Source organism: Notothenia rossii (genome assembly GCF_949606895.1).
Source record: "Notothenia rossii genome assembly, chromosome: 5".
Classification (NCBI taxonomy): Eukaryota; Metazoa; Chordata; class Actinopteri; order Perciformes; family Nototheniidae; genus Notothenia; species Notothenia rossii.
Window position 1 is genome coordinate 3,995,796 of NC_136903.1, and position 16,024 is coordinate 4,011,819.

At 42.9% G+C, this 16,024-nt stretch overlaps 1 protein-coding gene across 1 annotated transcript; it reads right to left on the bottom strand.

Annotated features, from left to right (window-relative positions):
• Window positions 1-1,080: 1,080 nt before the first annotated feature.
• Window positions 1,081-15,633, bottom strand: LOC307038643 (protection of telomeres protein 1-like; the record flags this gene model as incomplete). Its single annotated transcript, XM_079680204.1, has 10 exons — window positions 1,081-1,433; window positions 3,562-3,667; window positions 5,838-5,932; window positions 6,169-6,254; window positions 7,601-7,736; window positions 8,789-8,985; window positions 9,121-9,277; window positions 11,484-11,531; window positions 12,797-12,844; window positions 15,540-15,633. 10 exons carry the CDS (start codon window positions 15,631-15,633, stop codon window positions 1,285-1,287), a joined length of 1,116 nt encoding a protein of 371 aa, XP_079536330.1. The 3' UTR covers window positions 1,081-1,284.
• Window positions 15,634-16,024: the final 391 nt, after the last annotated feature.

A 16,024-nucleotide genomic window follows, 5' to 3' on the forward strand; every position in this document is an offset into this window, starting at 1 on the left:
ACAAGTAACGTTTCCACGTCAGGTGTTATGTATGCTAGCAGCAACACACGGAGTTAACTACATTATACAAACATGGATTAATGATTAGAGGTAACTGAGTTATTTATTTTGTTAAAGTTTCAGCTATTCTGTTTCCAGTTCTGTCATAAGATTATTTAATAAGATTTGTTAAAACATTGTTGTTTCTTTTGATGTGAAATATTATTTATTTAATTCAAATAAAAAGCAGTGTTAATTTTGTTCACAATTTGTTAAGTTAATTTAATAATATATGTATTTTTGAATCAAGTATTCATCTTTATTGTCTTCATTGTTAGTTTCCACATGCCTAAAACAACCTCAAACTAAATCTAAAAGTTGATGGCTAAATAAGAGCGTTTGAGAAATTGTGCAAGGCACACAGTAGTCCGAATAGTCGATTAATCGTTTCATTAATCTATAGATTAATCGATAATCAAATTAGTCGTTTGTTGCAGCCCCATTGTAGTTATCCCATGTAAAAATAAAACGTGTTATTCAGCAACCCTTGCAATTTGGGATTTTATTTTTGGTTGGTAGACCTCGGTTAGCTGGTCATTTCAAAAGTAGCTCACCAGCCAAAAAAGTGTGGGCACCCCTGGTCTAGTAGCTCTGTAGCCCCGTCCACGAGTGACGTTTCCCCGTCAGGTATGTTATGTATGCTAGCAGCAACACACGGAGTTAACGAAATGATACAAACATGGGTTAATGATTAGAGGTAACACTAACCCAGAAACATCAGATATCATATTAAAACACTGCAAAATTACTACATTTACTTATATTTTAAATACATTTTGTTGATAACATTTACGCAGTTTGACTTTTAGTGAATTCCTTTTCTTTCACCTCTGCATAACATGAAAAACAAAAAGGGAAATGTGACAGCAGAGCCAGAAAAAACAAAATCTGCTCGATACAGTTTGTATTTTTGTACTTACCATCATGCGATTGCCCTCTGCAGAATATATATTAAGGATAAAAACAAGTGTTAAATAAATCATGCGTCATGTGGTCAGCTGAGCAGCAGAGGGCGCTGTGACTCCACAAAACAGTTTGATGTAAAAGCAAATGACTCTTTATTGAAAAACGTTATTAAAAACAGTCAGATGTCAGTTTTACACATTTTGGCAGCAACATTTATGTACAGTTTAATCCAATAAATACAAATAAACAGCAACGTTAATGTAAAAAACACCAAGATTAAAACAGGAACAGTTTTTTTTCTTCTGTAGGTTTTAACGACGGCCTTTAAATCAGGCGGGGTTAGCGTTGGGAGGCGCTGACGGTCGGGTTGGGAGGCGCTGACGGTCGGGTGAAGGTGCTGTGGCTGATCTGGTAGCAGATTTGGTTCAGACCCTCGTCCTCCACACTTTGGTACTTTGTCAGACAAAGATCCATCCATGGACGCTCAGCTGAGGGAACAGAACATCGATATGAAACACATGGACTCACTACTTTGGTTACTAGAACCTTTTGTGAACACACAGTCAGAAATACTCTACAATTATACAGCTTCGTACAATTAACGTTTTTCGACTAAGTGTAAATATGCACATTGACCATTTTATCTCGTTGCACTGTCATCGCTACTACCTCTGCTTTTACCACTTATTTATTTATTTATGTCTATTTTTTACTGCAGTGAGAGTTATCAGAGAAATGTCGTTGATGACGATCAACGACGACGACGATGATGACAATAAAGATATATTCTATTCTATTACCGAAAAACTGATTTATGCTCGTGATGGTGAACAGGTTCAAAGACTACAAATCAGCCCCGGACTCTCCGGCCCACTCCGGGACCGCCGGCCCACTCCGGGACCGCCGGCCCACTCCCGGGACCGCCAGCCCACTCCCGGGACCGCCGGCCCACTCCGGTACCGCAAGTAATCACCGCTAGTAAATTGTCAACGGGGTGGGGGCTGTGCTAGTGACTTATCCGACCGGCCCACCTCGGTGCCGCAAGTGAATACCGTTAGTAAATGTATCCGACCGGCGCACATCGTGTCCGAGCGGCCCACTTCAGTACCGGCCCATCGTGACTCGTCCCGAACGTCCCGATGGCCAGTCCGCCCCTGGGTTCAACCAACGAGTTTTACTCCTTCTTTAAAAAGGTACAAGAAACTCAAAACAGTGCATGTGTTGCTTCATGGGAAACTTTACCTACAAGGTTCACGTTTGTAAATCAATAATTCACTCTGTGTTAAATTGCATTATTAAAGAAAGTGTGTTTTTTTCTCAAATATCGGGAAATTATAGGAAAAATATCGGGAAATTATATTATATGAAAAGGAGGAAAGCCCATCAGCAAACTACCTGTATTTAGCTAACGTCACTTGACATTTTTTTTTCATATTCTAGGAGAGAACCAAACCAGTTGCTCATCCAACTGACTCTGGTTTATACTTTGATTGTGTTTACGATGCACTTCCTATCATATGTCTTCCTCCCTAATCCACGAAAGGCTGATCTGTGTATCTACTCGTCTAAATAAGCAGATGTAACAGCCAGTAACTCGTGTATAATGTCAGTGATGTGGCTGCAGGACTTTCATCTCTTTTCTCCAGCTGTTTGAATGAATGTGATGCACAGGGTTCATCTCATGGATGTATAATAAGAACTGGATACAGCGTGGGAGGCGGGGCCTCGTTCTTTCCTATGAGAGCTGCTCATTGGAGCATGAGGACATAATGGCCCAACTTTTGAGAGCGAAACGTCACGAAAGTATTAATATAATCATATATTCCGTTCTTATTGTGCATCCATGGGTAAAGGTACAACTTATGTAGTACTGAACACGTCACATGAACGTGCCGGGCGGCGCGGTCCCGTGGGTTGGATCCCCGTTCATAATGCTGAGGAAAATAACTCTCAGAATAACGTTATTAGCACATTTGACAACTTGAGGACCGAATGTTTTTAATAAAGGCTATACAAACGTTCATACTGGGTAGTTTATTTAGTTTAAAAAAAATTATGCAACGATTTACAGACCACTCTTTCCCCATGTAAGTCAATGGGAAAAAGTGTTTCTGGGCCCAGCAACCAAACGGAAGTGTAGTACCGCCGTTTGGCCACAACGAATATTCTCCTCAAAGAGTCCGGCGCACTTCCTGGGGGCTTGGTTCATACACTTTTTCACCAATGATTTTCAATGACTTCTCCAGGACCTTTACCTAATTCTCCATGACCAAAGAAATCACTCTTTCTCAGCGGTACCACTGAAAACTGTTTATTTTAACATGGAACAGGAAAATAAGGTCTGCATATGAAACATGTTGTGCCTATCTAAAACAAATCAACTAGAGGGCGTGATTGTAAACATCTCTCCCCAGCAAAATACCTCGACAGTTAATTGCCATTTTACATTTCCTTACTATACGATACAGTATTTATTATCATTATAGTATTACTATTTTTGGCGATTAGATAAAATATAAATGATATTTGATGGAACTTTAGTTACATTTCCTTGACTTTTCCAGGTTTTTAATGACTGTACGAACCCTGAATGTAATGTAATAATAACAGATGTACCGGTGCTGCCCCCTGCTGGACAGAGGGAGTCCATTGATTGGCTGATTATGTCCTGAGCCTCCTGATTGGCTGCCGCGTCCTCCGCTGACACGCCGAAGAACTCCTCCTGATGAGAGACAAAACATAATCGTCATAATCATCATCATCATCATCATCGTCATCACTCATTACAATATACACAACTCTTTCTGAACAGTTTCCGGTGGTTTCATCATTTGTTTTTTCCCGTTAAGATGTTTATTTGATGTCAGAACTTCAGATCTCTGCAGAAGAGTTTAGATTTCATGTATCAAAACGTTCCTTGTTATTTTCCCTGATATAAAATTAGTCTTTGCCGTCAGTTCAAACATATCAATCCACGTATTTAGAGCCGGAGAAAACAGACTCCCTCATCATATCATTCCTACAAGAATCTTTTTTAAATTTGAATGTGTTTTTTATTTCACCTTTTTAATTCAACTTCTGTTATCTATACAAATCTTTATTGCACATTTTCAATTTTGTTTATTTTAATATTTATATCCTATTTTCTTTTATTGGCACACTTTTCTTTAACTTATGTTATGTTCATATAAATATTATATATACAAGCGGCCGAGATGGGTTTCCTCCGCAGGGTGGCTGGCGTCTCCCTTAGGGATAAGGTGAGAAGTTCAGTCATCCGGGAGGGACTCGGAGTTGAACCGCTCGTCCTTCGCGTCGAAAGGAGCCAGTTGAGGTGGTTCAGGCACCTAGTTAGGATGCCACCTAGTTAGGATGCCACCTAGTTAGGATGCCACCTAGTTAGGATGCCACCTGGGCGCCTCTCTAGTGAGGTGTTCCAGGCACGTCCAGCTGGGAGGAGACCAAGGGGTAGACCTAGAACCAGGTGGAGGGATTATATCTCTTCTCTGGCCTGGGAGCGCCTTGGGATCCCCCAGTCAGAGCTGGTTGATGAGGGGAAAGAAAGTTTGGGGCTCTCTGCTGGAACTGCTACCTCCACGACCCGACCACGGATAAGCGGGAGAAGATGGATGGATGGATACTTATTTTTTAATTGTTCTTTTTATATCACATTTTTTATTTAACTTGTGTTTTTATAAATATTTGTATTCCTTTTATTTCAATTGATCTTTTATTGTACATTTGTATTCTTTCATTAACATAAATACTTTTAATGTAACTTTGTTTGAAATGATCTTTTTCTTTCACATAAATCAATATCAATATTTTTATTTTATTGCACATCTTTGCTTCTCATGCATTAAAATATGTTATTCTATTTTACCTGTTACATTTTCCCCATGATAAAAAAAAGTATTTATTATCAGAGGAAATGAATTTAGTTGCGCACACAGTGACGAATAACACACACACACATGCAGGTCACAGTAGGGCCATATATATACATTAAGAGTGCATTCACACCCGCCTTGTATAGTCCGGTTGAATCGAACCCTGGTGCGTTTAGCCGCTTGGTGCGGTTCATTTGGGTCGGTGTGAACGCAGTCCGAGACCTCTTAAGTGAACTAAACAACCGGACTCTGGTCCGCCTTAAAGAGGTGGTCTCGGAGCGCTTGCTAGTGAACTCTGGAGCGGTTCATTGCTGGTGTGAACGCAGTCTGCACCAAAACATAGGAAGCGTAGTATTTACGTGTCACAAGAACGCGGATATCTTCAAAATCTTTAGCGAAAGAGTCTTTCAAGATATCCGCGGTTGTTTAGTTAAAGAGTGAAGCAGAATGAAGTGTTGAACGGTGTCGTGTAAAGTCAAAATGCTCCGTCAACTACATAAAAGTAAGAACACCTGCAGTCGGTGAAACCCCCTCCTGACTGCAGAACGTCTCATTATATGTGTTATAATGTTTTTTAACGGACGTTGTCTGATTATATAATCATATGCGCGGGCCGCTAGTGTCTGTTGATCTCCAGATTAACAGCAGCATGAGAATAACCTGCCGAAAGTGCCGATGCTCCATGGCGGAGGCTCCGGTAGAAATAGCCGGGATTTGCGTTTTGACCCCCTTAATGTCTGACCAATGGCTGAACAGCATTTCCGAGCACATGACTTGTGTTTAAAGTTTATAGTCTGTTTGAGTTTTGCCGTGTGAACGCAAACCGAACCTTCTGAAAAAGGAAACCATGTAACAAACTGTGGTCTGGTGCGCAGCAGAGAGCGGACTATCAGGTGTGAATGCATCCTACGACACACAGCAGTAACTTTTTAATCTCTCCTCCTCATGATCTAATCTCTGCTGATCCTGAGTCAGCAGCTTTTTAAACGGGGTGTAACTCACGGCGCTTCTCCACAGGAAGACGTGCAGCGAGTCGGAAACGTCCTGCAGCTCGAGCTTCATCAGGAGGACGAAACGCAGCGGGACCACACCCAGAGCTGAGGAACCAGAGGAGGCGTTAAAACACACACACACACACACACACACACACACACACACACACACACACACACACACACACACACACACACACACACACACACACACACACACACACACACACACACACACACACACACACACACACACACACACACACACACACACACACACACACACACACACACACACACACACACACACACACACACACACACACACTTCTCTCTCTCACCTTCTGCGATGATCTTCTCATCCAGTGTTTTGCCTTCTCCTGCACACAGAGGTTCCCTCACTGCAGCCTCAGAGCATCGCTCACACCTGAAACACACAGGACACATCAAGAGGACCGGAGCTTTTCGGGGCTAATGCTCATTGTAAGAGCCATTTTAATGACTTCATGTTTGGGTGTTACTGTGTGTCCGATTCCCTACAGCACGGGCATTTAAAGGTCACCTTCTACATCAACATGTGTCCCCTCTTCTTCATGTCTCTTCTACATCAACATGTGTCCCCTCTTCTTCATGTCTCTTCTACATCAACATGTGTCCCCTCTTCTTCATGTCTCTTCTACATCAACATGTGTCCCCTCTTCTTCATGTCTCTTCTACATCAACATGTGTCCCCTCTTCTTCATGTCTCTTCTACATCAACATGTGTCCCCTCTTCTTCATGTCTCTTCTACATCAACATGTGTCCCCTCTTCTTCATGTCTCTTCTACATCAACATGTGTCCCCTCTTCTTCATGTCTCTTCTACATCAACATGTGTCCCCTCTTCTTCATGTTTCTTCTACATCAACATGTGTCCCCTCTTCTTCATGTCTCTTCTACATCAACATGTGTCCCCTTTTCTTCATGTCTCTTCTACATCAACATGTGTCCCCTCTTCTTCATGTCTCTTCTACATCAACATGTGTCCCCTCTTCTCCATGTCTCTTCTACATCAACATGTGTCCCCTCTTCTTCATGTCTCTTCTACATCAACATGTGTCCCCTCTTCTTCATGTCTCTTCTACATCAACATGTGTCCCCTCTTCTTCATGTCTCTTCTACATCAACATGTGTCCCCTCTTCTTCATGTCTCTTCTACATCAACATGTGTCCCCTCTTCTTCATGTCTCTTCTACATCAACATGTGTCCCCTCTTCTCCATGTCTCTTCTACATCAACATGTGTCCCCTCTTCTTCATGTCTCTTCTACATCAACATGTGTCCCCTCTTCTTCACGTCTCTTCTACATCAACACGTGAAACAAAGATTCTCTCTCTTTTTGATCCATTTCTATAAAAACCTGTCTGAAAATGAGCTGATCAGATTTTGGTCACATTATGATGTCATAACGATGTGTTGTCTTGTGTAACCATTAGCCAATCAGCAACCAAGGTAACCCCCCCCCCCCCCCCCTTATCACCTGAATCTCCTCCTAGAGCACCATTGAGTTCTTTGTAACCAAATGTCTCTCAGAGGGGCGTGGGGAGGGGCTCCTTATTTTCATCTAAAGTAACAGACAGAGAATCAGCACTTTGGAAACAGGGCTGAAACAGAGGGGATTATGGGTAATGCTGCAATGATCTGTTTGGTGTTTCAGCCAATCAGAGACAGGTTCTGTATATATCTGACACCTGTGATATATTGATGAAAAACAGTATAATAAGTGAATTGTACCCGTAGTATGTCCTCGTGCCTCTGAACAGGAACGGGGCAGACGGGTGGAGCAGAGTCAGTTGACCTCCAGACGACCTCACAGGGACGATGTTCTGGTAACTGGACGAGAGGACACACATTTCCTCCAGAGAGGAACCTGCAACAACAAAAAAACTCTGTCAACAGGGGTCTGGTGCACAGAGAAAAACTTGAAGAGGCCATACTATGCTTTTTGGGGGTTGGACATCAGCAGGAGAGGACTCTTTAAAGTAGAGACACTACATACTGATATACACCTGAACATCAGCAGGAGAGGACTCTTTAAAGTAGAGACACTACATACTGATATACACCTGAACATCAGCATGAGAGGACTCTTTAAAGTAGAGACACTACACACTGATATACACCTGAACATCAGCAGGAGAGGACTCTTTAAAGTAGAGACACTACATACTGATATACACCTGAACATCAGCAGGAGAGGACTCTTTAAAGTAGAGACACTACATACTGATATACATCAGCAGGAGAGGACTCTTTAAAGTAGAGACACTACATACTGATATACACCTGAACATCAGCAGGAGAGGACTCTTTAAAGTAGAGACACTACATACTGATATACACCTGAACATCAGCAGGAGAGGACTCTTTAAAGTAGAGACACTACATACTGATATACACCTGAACATCAGCAGGAGAGGACTCTTTAAAGTAGAGACACTACATACTGATATACACCTGGACATCAGCAGGAGAGAACTCTTTAAAGTAGAGACACTACATACTGATATACACCTGAACATCAGCAGGAGAGGACTCTTTAAAGTAGAGACACTACATACTGATATACACCTGAACATCAGCAGGAGAGGACTCTTTAAAGTAGAGACACTACATACTGATATACACCTGAACATCAGCAGGAGAGGACTCTTTAAAGTAGAGACACTACATACTGATATACACCTGAACATCAGCAGGAGAGGACTCTTTAAAGTAGAGACACTACATACTGATATACACCTGAACATCAGCAGGAGAGGACTCTTTAAAGTAGAGACACTACATACTGATATACACCTGAACATCAGCAGGAGAGGACTCTTTAAAGTAGAGACACTACATACTGATATACACCTGAACATCAGCAGGAGAGGACTCTTTAAATCTTGAATATAACATTTTAACTGTTGGTTGTGTTACCCATGAGGAAGAGGAGCTGCTTGGCCATGAACCCAGTGGACAGGTGGACTCCCAGAGTTCGTGTCTTGGATCCCGGGGGGTTTCCGGGGACATCAACCTGCCCAGAGACCGCCCAGGCAGGGGGTCTGAAGGGGCCGGAGTCTCGTGACGCCTCGGAGAAGAGACCCGCCAACATTTCGTCATCTGGGACTTCCTGCCTGAGACCAGAGGGGGAATATTTAATTTAACAGTTAGTGTAACTTGTTGTTAGTGTGAGTGATGTGTGTGTGTGTGTGTGTGTGTGTGTGTGTGTGTGTGTATGTGTGTGTGTGTGTGTGTGAGTGAGTTCCTACATTGTAGAGCACTTGCTGCAGTACAGCTTCAGAGACTGGTGGAGTCTCTGAGGCTCGTAGGATCTCAGCTGGACTCTGACGTGATGAACTCCAGCCGGACCGGAGCGCTTCACCTGGGAGAGAGACACCGAGTGTGTGTCGTGATCACAGCGTCTCTCTGACACACACACACACACACACACACACACACACACACACACACACACACACACACACACACACACACACAGTAAATAGACAGCATTAAGTTGACTTTAGATTGTGTTCTGGTTTTATGTTTCAGTGTTTGTAAGCAACTGTGACTGAAAGAGTATTGCTTTTATTTTACTTTTTTTTGGTTATTTCATCTTTCTTCTAAGAAGGGGAAGGTAAAATAAGATGTTCTTTTCCCTGCTTCTTTCCACCGTGTGCTAAACAAAATAAATACAAAATATACCAGTATAAGGGTACAGGTTTTGTAAAGTGTACATTAGGGTGGTCCTTAGTGCCATGTACTTTTTCAAATTCATTTATTTTAAGCCACCGGAATTCGTTATACGAGTCAAGAAAACTCTCTTGGTGAATTTTATTCAAATTCCAACAACATTAGCCTCACGTAGGGTGGTCCTTAACATTGAAAGTCGGAAAGTCTAAGCTCCACCTCCCAGAATTCCTTCTATCAGTCAAGAAGACTCTCCTGGTGAATGTTTTCCTCAATCTGACATCATGTACCCCCCCCTGAACATGTACCCCTCCCTCAAAATGTACCACTGCCTCAACATGTACCCCCCCTCAACATGTACCCCTCGTTCAACATGTACCCCTCCCGCAACATGTACCCCTGCCTCAACACGTACCCCCCCCCTCAACATGTACCCCTCCCTCAACACGTACCCCTGCCTCAACATGTACCCCCGCCTCAACATGTACCCCGCCCTCAACATGTACCCCCGCCTCAACATGTACCCCTCCCTCAACATGTACCCCCCCCTCAACATGTTGCCCTCCCTCACCATGTACCTCTCCGTCAACATGTACCCCTCCTTCAACATGTACCCCCCCCTGAACATGTACCCCTGCCTCAACATGTACCCCCCACTCAACATGTACCCCCGCCTCAACATGTACCCCTCCCTCAACATGTACCCCCCCTCAACATGTACCCCCGCCTCAACATGTACCCCTCCCTCAACATGTACCCCCGCCTCAACATGTACCCCTCCTTCAACACGTACCCCTCCCTCAACACGTACCCCTCCCTCAACATGTACCCCCACCTCAACATGTACCCCTCCCTCAACATGTACCCCTCCCTCAACATGTACCCCTCCCTCAACATGTACCCCTGCCTCAACATGTACCCCCGCCTCAACATGTACCCCCTCCCTCAACATGTACCCCTCCCTCAACATGTACCCCTCCCTCAACATGTACCCCCGCCTCAACATGTACCCCTCCCTCAACATGTACCCCTGCCTCAACACGTACCCCCCCCCTCAACATGTACCCCCCCCCTCAACATGTACCCCCGCCTCAACATGTACCCCTCCCTCAACATGTACCCCTCCCTCAACACGTACCCCCCCTCAACACGTACCCCCCCTCAACATGTACCCCTCCCTCAAAACTTACCCCCCCCTCAACATGTACCCCTGCCTCAACATGTACCCCCGCCTCAACATGTACCCCTCCCTCAACACGTACCCCTCCCTCAACATGTACCCCTGCCTCAACACGTACCCCTCCCTCAACACGTACCCCTCCCTCAACATGTACCCCTGCCTCAACACGTACCCCTCCCTCAACATGTACCCCTGCCTCAACATGTACCCCGCCCTCAACATGTACCCCCCCTCAACACGTACCCCTCCCTCAACATGTACCCCTCCCTCAACACGTACCCCCCCTCAACAAGTACCCCCGCCTCAACGTGTACCCCTCTCTCAACATGTACCCCTCTCTCAACATGTACCCCCTCTCTCAACATGTACCCCCTCTCTCAACATGTACCCCCTCTCTCAACATGTACCCCTCCCTCAACATGTACCCCTGCCTCAACATGTACCCCCCCCCCTCAACATGTACCCCTCCCTCAACATGTACCCCTCCCTCAACACGTACCCCTCCCTCAACATGTACCCCCTCTCTCAACATGTACCCCCGCCTCAACATGTACCCCTCCCTCAACATGTACCCCTCCTTCAACATGTACCCCCGCCTCAACATGTACCCCTCCCTCAACATGTACCCCTGCCTCAACAAGTACCCCCCCCCCTCAACACGTACCCCCCCTCAACATGTACCCCTCCCTCAACATGTACCCCTCCCTCAACATGTCATAACTAACCACTAAGAAAGGAATATAAAGGCTTTTGCTTGCAGACCTGTGGAGCTGCTGCAGCTTGTGTTGATGCTCTCCGATGTTCCAGCATCTACAAACAGAAACAGAGGAAACACCAGGGACTGAAACCGACTTGGTTCAAACCATATTTCGTTTTTTAATTAAAAAGTTCTTTAGATCTTCTTTTTTATTCTACAAAATTAGAGAGCAGCAGATTCAAGAAAATATCAAAAATAGCTTAAAAAAACCTAAAAAACATTTGAATTTCCCGTTTCTACTAGAACATATTTCATCGATCGAAAAGGATCAGTTATATCACTGCAAGTAAAAGCAAAACATTTACAAGCGTTATAGATTATTAGAACATATATATATATATACACCTATATTTCATTCTTCATAAATTGGGAAACTTTTTTCAGTAAAGCAGCATTAAAATAGACGTTGCACATAAATACAAATAAATAAATAAATGAACATACAAAATTATAAAAAGAGAATACAATACAGAAGTAATAATAATTTAGAAAACACTGAGAAACTAACTTCTTAACAAAATATTGCTTACATTAAAAAGAGTGCGTAGTTTGGAATACAACATTGAATGCAATGAGGTCAAGATTGATGTATAATAGCAAAGGAAACAAATTGTCTTAACCTTGTGTTGTGTTCGAAAGCTTCTCCGTTCATGATTGTTCGCGGGTCAATTCTGACCCATGATTGATCTCAGTCCAAAACACTAAAAATAATGACTATCATCCAAAATTGTTTTAACTACATCATAACTAACTTATAATGCATTCATAACCGTACAATCCGGTTGTCATTTAATGTTATGGCCCCAAAAGACATTACACATATTGCACACATGCATGTGTGAGTTCAGGTTGAAGTGTTAGTGTACATATTCTTTGAGAAAGGTGGAGTTCCCGTGGGGGAGGGAGGCAGAGGGAGGGGAGACCAGGTGCATGTTTCGAAAAAAAATGATTTTTATAGTGGATGAAGGGGGGGGGGGGTGTCTAAAGTCAAAGATGGATCTTGATTGGGCAAAATTTGACCTCGAGTCACCCAAAACAACTCTGCTGGGTCTCCCCAGACCAGAACTCAGACTTGGCTAAAATGGTCAAAATCTGTTTTGTAGTGTTGATATAGCTGTTCTGGAGGATATCATGAAGTCTTGTTCCGATACAAAAAACTAGAGCGTAGTTATTATATATCATTTTAACTTGAAACGGGTCACGGGAGACTCGAACACAACATAAGGGTTAAAACTATACTTTGAATTAGCTTTTACTTATTTTAAGGTATATTCGTAATATCAGTGGCTTGAAGTAATTCATTGAATATCCTTTTTACCTTCTCCTCGTGCAGACTCTGAAATCGGTGCCCTTAAAAGACTTGGCTCTGATAAAAAAACAAAAACAGAAAGAGTGACTTTAGTCCGTGCACATTGTTGATAAAGAAGTCACTTTTAGAAAGACTGTTTGTTTTTGCTCCTGTGAAGAAACAGATATTTTAAGAGTTGCACAACAGAAATCATGCCTGCAGCTCTGCACACAGCTGCAGCTCTAACGGAGCCGCTCAGCGTGTGTGTGTGTGTGTGTGTGTGTGTGTGTGTGTGTGTGTGTGTGTGTGTGTGTGTGTGTGTGTGTGTGTGTGTGTGTGTGTGTGTGTGTGTGTGTAAACCTGTAGGTCACTGTCCAAGTTTGGACTTTCTATTTCATCCCCGCTGAAGCGTGGGCTTTTAGACGCACCTCTAATGGAAGCATCTCCTGCAGCTTCAGTCCAGCCTCTCTCCTCTTCCTCCTCTTCCTCCTCTTCTTCCTCTTCCTAAAAATCTCTCCGTGTGAGCCGTCAGGAAGCTCAGATTTACGCTCCTAGCAGACGTTATCTAATCAAAGAGCAGCGGGCGGGCAGCACTTACAGCACTCTGTCTTCTTCAGATTTCACTCACGCAAAACAAATATTTTGGATTTTTGAGTTTTTTGGAAAAACACAAAAGAGGATGATGTTACATTTTCAATTTCCAACGACGAGAGATAAAGTGGATGCCAATTTCTCCTTGAATATGGAAGGAGGCTGTGGCTCAGTGCGTAGTGTGCTGGACTTCGAATCAGGGGATAGCAAGTTCGAGTCCCACTGCAGTCAGCATGTCGTTGTGTCCCTGAGACACTTCACCCCAAATTGCTCCTGTGGGGATTGTCCTCAGTACTGCATGTATGTAAGTCCCTTTGGATAGAAGCCTCTAACATGTGACATGTAAGGTAATAGGTAATAGGTAATAGGCCACAACTTTTGTATAGTTTGGCCATTTTAGGTAGACTACGGTATATGAAGGTTTAACAATGATTTAATCACGTAAGGTTTAGATGTTTTCCTAGTGTTTAATATGGTAGCCAACAGATGGAAACAAGTCCCAAATAATTTCCGTTAGGAGAAACGCACTTAAGTTTAAAAAACGATGCAAATACAAAAACTAGACATTTCATTCACGCAATAAAGATATTTGGGATTATATTTCTTCGTCTTGTTTTGTAGTAAAAGAAGTCTGACAGAGCCTGACTTAAGAAACATCATTTCCCAATTCCCAAGTGTTGATGACAATACCAGTTAGTGTTATGATGGATCCCAAACCAAAACAATTTAGACTTTTCCTTCCCAAGTCATGTTTAATAGAAAAATACATTAAAACAAAACATCATTTCCCATATGGAAGAAACATAAATAATAATGACATAACATCTGCTGTCGTTTAACCTTTTCAACTTTTACATTTCTAATGTGGTCACGGGGGGGAAACCCTCTATCGGAGCTGGTGCTCGGCCCCGCTGGATCACTTTCTCTCTGCTGCTGAGAGCACCGCAAGGACGTGTAAATAGAACGCAGGCAGGCGCTGACACTTCCGGGTTGGGAGTATAGTCAGACGGCATAAAGACCGCGCCTGGACTTTTCACTCAGACCGGACTACACGAAGCAGGGTCATCCGTATTTATTTAAAGTGTCGTGTGGGGCGGATGGGGAAGTCAAACGAAGATGTGTTGTCTGTGGTTGGTGAACTGAACTGAAACTAATACGATATGTGGATTATTTTTTTGGAATAACCGGGAACTGTACAAAGATAACCTGGAACGGAGGTTTGTGGATCATATTATTTTTGTTGGACTATATTGATTACTCTTTTTCACTCACATGGGACTCACTGTTCTTGAACTATTAAATATATTATTTGTTTGCATTTAAAAGAGATGTGTTGTGTGTTTTTGTTCAAAGGTATTCATTTACTATTGAAAGTACAGAAATATTGTACCGGTTAAGAGGGGCTGTATGTTCTTCCCGTGTGGTAACATGTACCCGTTGTAGGGTTTGACTCAATGCACCCAGCAACTACAGTCGAACCGCTCCAATCTAGGGCTATGGTAGATAACTCATATGGAGTCTCACCATTCTTTCTTCTTTGGATTTTAGTCACGCAATGAAAATATTTTTGGTTTTTGGGGATATGGGCAAATAGAGGAGAAAATTACCTAAAATTGGTTGTCGTTCAACCTTTTCAATTTCCAACACAGAGTGATAAAGTGGAGGCCAATTTCTCCTTGAATACGGAGGAATTGGCATCCACTTTTGTATATTTAAGTCATTTTAGGCAGACTATATGAAGGAGGTTTGCTGGAAAAACAAGAGCAACAACGATCCAATCTGTATTTCAGTTCAGTTTAGATGTTTTCCTAATGTTCAATACAGTGGCTGACGGATGCAAACGCGCCTCAAAACACTTCCATTAGGAGAAACGCACTTAAGTTCACAAAACGATTAAATATAAAAACACAAATGTGTCAAAACACAATAAAGAAACTTCTTCAACAACAGATTTCCCCTTCAATATGGAGAGGGAAGATCAATTTCAAACGGATGAAATAAATTCTTAATAAGTGAAGTTATTGTACATCAGGACTGTCTCTCTGTAATCCAAAGATAAATCGATCTCTCCATAAACAATGTGAGCTGAATGCTATCACTAGCATGAGTTTCTCCTCTGTTACAGTCGATGGTTTAGTGGAAAGACTGATCAATTATAGATCTATCCAACATAGATTCATACCGATGGACTCAGGTGGCGTGCTCCAGATCTCCATCAACTCTGAGTCGTTCAGATCGGAGAAATCGTTTTCATCCTCCTCCGGACAGGCCTCCATGACTCTGCAGGTACAGACACAAGGAGACACCTCGTTACGAGACGCACGATCACAGTCACACATAAATAAATACAGTTAGAAGAACCGAAGGAGAATTGAATGATGTTTAGGTACAAATTCAAAAGGGATGCACCAACAAGGACTTCATTCTGGAATATTTTATACTAAAGCCGAGTTCAAAATCCTTTGAGTTCTCTTTTAAACATTTGTCTTTAATTCAGAACTAACGGTCCGTCTACACTACAGGCATCGAAAAATGCTTTCAACGATTCGCCCATTCTCTTGAATGGGATGACGTAGAAGATTTTTAATCTTCGCCGAACTGCATTGTGGAGAGCATGGCATGGCTTTGCAAGCATCACGAGCATCTATCGGCTTAAAGTTGAACAAT